A 7,500-nucleotide genomic window follows, 5' to 3' on the forward strand; every position below is an offset into this window, starting at 1 on the left:
TACATTCAATTTCATAATGTTATTTTTATCAATATAATAATATTGCTCAATAATATTGCTCATCCACAGGTCAGTCAGAAAATATCTGGTTACACATCGATGCTGCCTATGCTGGTTCTGCGTTCATCTGTCCTGAATTTCGGTACCTCATGGCAGGTGAGTTCTATCGTCGCCATCGTTAACTTATAGATAGAATGCGGTTGGCCAAGGAGTTCACAACATTGCCATCCGGAAGTATAACGGACCAGCACACAAACTCTGTGTAACCATGAACTTTTATAGTCTGGTTAATACAGTTTAGTGAGAACAACTCACAAACGCGGATGGCAAAAACAATAACAAAGGCCTGAGTGACGTCATCTGCATACTATCTATAGCCTGACACTTGAACCCTGTAGGACTTGCACTTTCACGCAATTTTTTTAGGTTTGTGTCGCGTCGTTAGTAGAGCTCATTGAAACAAGTTATTTCTTTGGTTAAACTATTGAATACAACTCACGATTTGATTTGTTTTGTGGCAAAAGACTGGCTTTTTGACGTCATTTTTTGGTCAGTGATGGCTACGGTTACATACAAAGAAAAAACAAAAGTACAAAATATATCTAAAGATGCTAAATAATATATTATATTTCTGTATAAATTCGGGTAGATAGGTGTTTAGACCAAGATCCCTATCCCCCCCCCCTCTCTACTCCTGCCCTGTTAAGTCGGGGATGTCTCCCGAAAGCTCCTAGTGCTAAGGGAAATAACTCAAATATTAATTTCCTGAACTAACACTAAGAAAAAATAAAATCTACTACCTTTAACTAACCCTAAAAAGAAAAACAAACACCCTATCACCTTTACTCAGACTTATAACTATTCCTAAAGAAAAAAAAAATCATCCGACCTCGAGCTAACCTAAAAGAAAAAAGAAAACCCTAAACTCTAGGACTGCTTTGCACTACATTCCAATACAAATCAAAATGGTTGCCAAAAATCAAAACAATGGTCAAGTTAGGAACTGTTAAACTTTCTTGAATCTATTAAAGTTTGTTCTAGAGTTTTTTAAAAAGGTTTCTTTATGATGACACATTGAATAAATAAACACATGACAAAAGATCTACAAATCGAAAGAAATGCTAGCTCTCGGAGCTTTAGGAAGGTCTCTCTTGATCCGAGTAGCTCAACGCAGTTAATATCAGATAAAATAAAATGTAATATGACTAAGTTTGACCAATACATATTTAAAGCCCCCCACCCCACCCCCATCCCTCACCCACAAATACCCCATTTCACACACTTACATACACACACGCACATACACTCAAACACACACACACACACATACACACAAACACACACGCACACCTTCAAGAAAAGAAAGAGCAGTCAAATACTCCTATCCTGTGTACTTTTATATCTTTCTTTTTAAATTGTGTGTTGCTGTTGCTGTTGTTGTTGTTCGTAGGAACCGTATCTTTTAAACCTGGCAGCACGCCGGGAAAACGGAAGTCGTGGACATTTTTAACAATTTTTTTATCTTTTTTTATTTTTGTTGTACGTTTTGGCCATAAAAAAATAAGGTAGTCCTTCAGGGCCATTCGATCCATGGAGTAGCTGGAGATTATCCCTGTGTCAATAGCATGAAATGAACTACAACAGCAATCGCTTGCTACCATATGGATAGGATGACAGTCTATCTCAAAGTACTTTCCGCCAGATCAAAAAGACCAAGCTACCCAATCAGTTTTCGGTTGATTTTGGGGAGGTCAGAAAAAGATTTAAAAAAATCTCGACTGCATCCGGGATCGATCTCGATCCCTTTGACTGAGAAGCGAGTACTCTACCAATTCTGCTATCAGGACCCCCAATGACTATAGTAATATCGTATCACTATAGGCCTCAAATTCGTACAAACCCCTTCCACTCAATCCTTTACTTACTTACTTATCCAAAACCAGGGATCAGATGAGCTCTAGCACTTCGGTCTTGTGCCACAACGTAGTAGAAGTTAGACACCTCAACCCTTTAGTAATACGATCTAACAAGTTGAATTGCTTCAAAGTTGACTTTTTTATGGGATCGCATTAAGCTAAGGGAAACAACTCATTTATAAAGAAACAGTACACCTGACATCGTTGATTAACCCCCTTTTTTTGTTCTTTGTTTTTTTTCTTTTTCTTTTTGTTTTTGTTTTTTTTGGGGTTTTTTTTTGGGGGGGGGGGGTTGTTTGCTTTTTTGTTTTTGTTATTTTTAGGTGTGACTTCTTGGTCATGTGAGAAGTTATTTTGCTTCAAATTTGGCTCGAGATGGACCTTGATTAAACTAAGGGAAGCGACTCAATTATAAATAGACAATACATTAGTTACAGAAGGATGAGCTCCCATGTGAGAAGACGCATTCATTGTTGATTGCATTGGATCGCATTTAGTAAATGGAAACAATTCCAATATATAGAAACAATGGAATAGTCATAGATGGATACTCTCTCATGCTTGTTTTATGTGTCTTTATTTATTAAAATATATATTTTCTATCTTTAACTAACCCCCCCCCCCCACCTGTCCACCTAGCAGTGGTTGGGTAGCCGGATCTTTTAGATCGTTTAGAAAGTATTTTGCGAAAAAAATAGCGACCTACCAAAATCGTAGCATGCAATCGTTGCCGTCCAATTTACGCTATGAAGCAGAGATCAACTCCGGCACCATGAGCCAATTTACTCTGAAGGCCTTCCTTTCACGAGGATAATGGGTATAAGTATATAAATAGGAAAATCTTATTCTCAATCCAAAAAAAAAATATGCACCTTAGATCTGTAAAGAATTTTAAACACGTTTAGTGGATATACCGCTATGTAAATGTTCACGTTTAAAACAAAGCTAAATATTTGCTAATAATAATAATAATAATAATAATAATAATAATAATAATAATAATAATAATAATAATAATAATAATAATAATAATAATAATAATAATAATAACAATAATAATAATAATAATAAATAATAATAATAATAATAATAATAATAATAATAATAATAATAATAATAATAATAATATAATAATAATAATAGTAATAATAATAATAATAATAATAATAATAATAATAATAATAATAATAATAATAATAATAATAATAATAATAATAATAATAATAATAATAATAATAATAATAATAATAATAATAATAATAGTTATTATTATTATTTACTGCATCCCAAAATGTTTATTTTTCATGACTTACGAGTAAGGTCTGTTGATATGTACAGAATGTATGTGTTCTATTCTGAATATTTCCCCAGGCATAGAATACGCCAACTCATTTGCGTTCAACCCATCCAAATGGCTGATGGTCCATTTTGACTGTAGTGCTATGTGGGTCAAGGACGCTACGGCACTCCACCGGACATTTAACGTGGAACCCCTCTATCTACAACACGAAAACTCGGGTTAGTATTTACTTGGTGGGGTTTCTGGCCTCCCATACTGGGCAGGGAGGTACTTGCTGTGTCATCTATCCCCTTGTATCTGGGTGGGTTTCCTGATCTCCCATAGTGGGCAGGGAGGTACTTGCTGTGTCTACTACCCCCTTATATACTGGGTGGGGTTTCCGACCTCCCATAGTGGTCAGGGAGGTACTTGCTGTGTCTTCTTTCCCCCTATATACTGGGTGGGGTTTTCGACCTCCCATAGTGGACAGGGAGTTACTTGCTGTGTATTCTGTCCCTTGTATCTGATTCCAAATTGTTTTCTGCTTCTGTCTTGGAATGAGATTACTAAGTTTTGTGCTGACCGTGGGAACTTGACTGGGAAAGAAACAGTTGGATGTATAATTATAGTTTTGGGAGATGCTATTTTTTTACCTAATAGTTCATATCTCTGTTATGTACTGTTATTATTTTTAAATTTTAACATATGGTTTGTAGACATTTGAGTCATTTTTCTTAGTTTGATCTTGTGATGATGTCTGGGTGAAGCATTTAGATAATCTCAAACTTAATACACTGATAGTGTTCTCTTGAAATCTACAGCTGTTTCCTATTTGTACCATTCCCATTTTTAAAACTTTTTCTTCAAGTCTTTTTAATTGTACATCTAGAATGCTTTTACACTCCAATTTTTTTCATTTTTACTGGCGCTGATATGAACTAAATGTGTTGCAAACACCGCTGGTCAGCCCTTTTTTCTTGCGGCGAGGACGTGTTACACGTCGCTCTTGTGTTTTTCTATATTTAACCAGGGTATACTGTGATCTTCTTGTATATTTTTTATATAGCAGGGTGATAAGCAATCTGTGGTACATTGGACTTTAAATTTATATAATTTTACAGCTAGATTTTAATATAATATCAAAATAAACTGTGACGATTTCAATTTTTACAACGTTATGATCAAATACAGCTCGACATTTTAAAAGTTTTTACGACCAAACTTGAACTGTGATCAAAAAACAAACATAGCAGTACATGTATTGTTATTCCAAGTCGCAAGAATAAAAGAGGAAGGAAAGGGGTAGTTAAAGCCCGTATGAAAAGGAGAAAGTGTAAACCTGTGCTGCCTGTGATAGTGAGTGGCAATGTTAGATGTATTAACAACAAAATAGAAGAATTGCAGGTCGCTACTATTTGTGTGAATTTAGAGACTCGTCAGCAAAATGTGTTACATAGACGTGGCTACACATTGATATTCCTGACAGCTGTGTTGAACTCAATAACATTACCCCAATAAGAAATGACCTTGACCAGTTCAACACATCAAGATCAAGAGGTGGTGGTGTGTGAATTTATTTAAATGAAAGGTGGTGCCATCCAAACAATATCACTGTCACTAACAAAAACAGCACACCGAACCTTGGACTGCTGACCGTGTCAGTCAGACCATATTATTATCAAGGTGTTCATCATTGTCGTCTATATATCACTGGACGCACATGGACCGACCGCACTGAAAAATCCGGCGGAAAGTACTAATGACCAATTGACATCATCACCCGATAGCATAGTCCTGGTGACGGGGGGACTTCAATCACGTTTCTCTTGATTACTCGTTTCCCCTACAACAACACATCACGTGTGCCACAAGAACCGAACGAACAATCGATATGTTTTACTCAAACATTCAAAATGGATATTCTTCTCGTCAAATGGCCCCTCTTGGTGAATCCGATCACAATATGGTACTTATGATACATAAATACAAAACAAAATTGATATCTTTCCCAGTCGTTCAAAAACAAATTCAGCTATGGGACAGCGATATAACTAATGCACTAAGGTAAGCTTCGACTCCACAAATTTGAATATTTTTATCGAATCAGCAAATGACCTCGACGATCTTTGTGACATCGTTACTAATTATATAACCTTTTGCGAACAAATCATCGTGAAAAAAAACAATAACATATTTTGGAAATAACAAACGTTGGGTAACAAAATCTTTAAAAGAGTTATTAAATGAGAAAAAATATGCATTCAAGACTGGTAACCAAGAGGAAAGGAAAAACAATTCAAAGAAAATTAAACAAAGCTATCCGAGAGAGGAAACAAATATACAAAGAAAATATTGAGAGGAAACCGAAAGCGAATGACATGAAATGTGTGTGGAATAATGTCAAAACAGTTACAGGAATAAACGGTAACAAAAACTCAAAATTTAAGTTAGAAAAGGGTACAGAAAAAGAATATGCAGATAACTTAACAACTTCTATGCTCGATTCGATAAACACGATTTCACAGACGAGATCTAACTGAACAACTCAAACATCAAGTAACAGAGGAACAAAGGGACATCACTCAGGTCAATGTCATTAAACTCTTCAAAGATATTAAAGCGGATAAAGCAAGCGGACCTGACCAAATTTCATCAAATTTATTGAAATCATGTGCTAATAAAATCTCTAATATTTTTACACACATTTGTAATCAGTCCCTAAGAAACGGGCATATTCTAAGAATTTGGAAAACTTCAAAAATAATTCCCGTCCCAAAACACCAAAAAGCCAAAGAAATGAATGATGTTCGTCCTGTAGCGCTGGCATCCATCCCTATGAAATGTCTAGAAAAGGAATATTCAACAACGATTTCTACAACAAAGTACACAACATCTCGACAAAAACCAGTTTGCTTACAAATCAGGACGTGGGGTGGACGACGCTATATTAGTGTTTTCTCATAACACTTACAAACACTTATACACTCCAAAGGGTTGTGTCAGAACCCTATTCGTAGACTTTTTGAGTGCATTCAACACCATCCAGCCTCACATACTAATCCCTAAACTACTGTCCATGGAGGTGAGTCCCTCGATTGCACTCTGGGTACTAGAATTCTTGACGGACCGACCACAATTCGTTTCCCTCACGGATGATGAGGACAACAAAGTTGAATCCTCTACCCTTATCACCAACACTGGGGCACCCCAAGGAACTGTTCTTGCTCCAACACTTTTCGTTATAAACACAAATGACTACAGAAGCGGCACAAGCAATGTGGATATTTTCAAGTATACCGCCATTCAGGCCTTGATAACAACCGGATATGATGTATTGAATTATTATAACGAAATTAAAAGATTTGTCAATGGTGTGATAATAACTATCTAGAACTTAATGTAAAGAGAACTAAAGAAATTATATTTGATCTTAGGAAAGATGGTAATATACATGAAAATATAATTATTAAAAACGAAAAGGTAGGAGGGTAGAGGAGTATAAATATCTCGGTTGACTTGTCAATGAAAAACTAGACTGGACAAATCATTCATGCAAAGTGCTTACTAAGATGACGACAAGATTATTCTTGATCAGGAGACTGTACTCCATAAATGTTGACAAAGCAATTATTTCTTTATTTTATAAATCTTGCATTGTAAGTCTTTTTTGTTTCTGTGTAGCTGCTTGGGGTGGAAATTGTAAAATGTCTGATGTAATAAAAATAAATAGAATAATAAAGCATGCTAATCGAATGTTAGGAAATGATGAATGGAACAATTTTGAAGATTTTCACAAAGATATTGCTAATGTTAAGATTAACAAAATTCAAAGAGAGGAATTCCACCCTCTGTACAACGAAATCAAAATAAGCCACACGAGTAACAGACTAATACACATGAAAACCAAAAGACAAAGATAAATTAATTCATTTTTACCATCAGAAATACGAAACTTTAGGATGACTTTTACTACATGCCATTTGAAAGATACTATATTCGCTCTAAAATCTATTTATTTATGCATGTTTACATAGTGCTATATCTACATTATTTATTATTTATTTATTTATTTATTTATACAATCCAATACCATGCTTTATTTTTACTTTTTATCAACTGTGTTGGCTATGTGCAATCCTTCCCAATTGATTTTCAAAATTATATTTACATTATATTACAAGACCATTACAAAGTTTGTTTTTATAATTCACTTCGTGCTTTCATCAATAAGTTATCTCCAAAATATATTTATTTATGCATGTTTACATCGTGCTATATCTACATAATTTATATATTTATACATTC

General features: G+C 34.8%; 1 protein-coding gene across 1 annotated transcript in view; it reads left to right on the forward strand.

The window, feature by feature from the left end:
• LOC144960636 (uncharacterized) overlaps window positions 1-7,500 on the forward strand; it is a 27,711-nt gene that overhangs the window by 8,262 nt on the left and 11,949 nt on the right. The window contains exons 5-6 of the mRNA XM_078893874.1: window positions 70-156; window positions 3,288-3,434. Of these exons, the coding sequence (XP_078750000.1) occupies window positions 70-156; window positions 3,288-3,434 (234 nt within the window). The remainder of the gene's footprint in view (window positions 1-69; window positions 157-3,287; window positions 3,435-7,500) is intronic.

Source organism: Berghia stephanieae, chromosome 15 (genome assembly GCF_034508935.2).
Source record: "Berghia stephanieae isolate SIO BIC M18660-M18661 chromosome 15, UCSD_Bste_1.3, whole genome shotgun sequence".
NCBI classification, from domain to species: domain Eukaryota; kingdom Metazoa; phylum Mollusca; class Gastropoda; order Nudibranchia; family Aeolidiidae; genus Berghia; species Berghia stephanieae.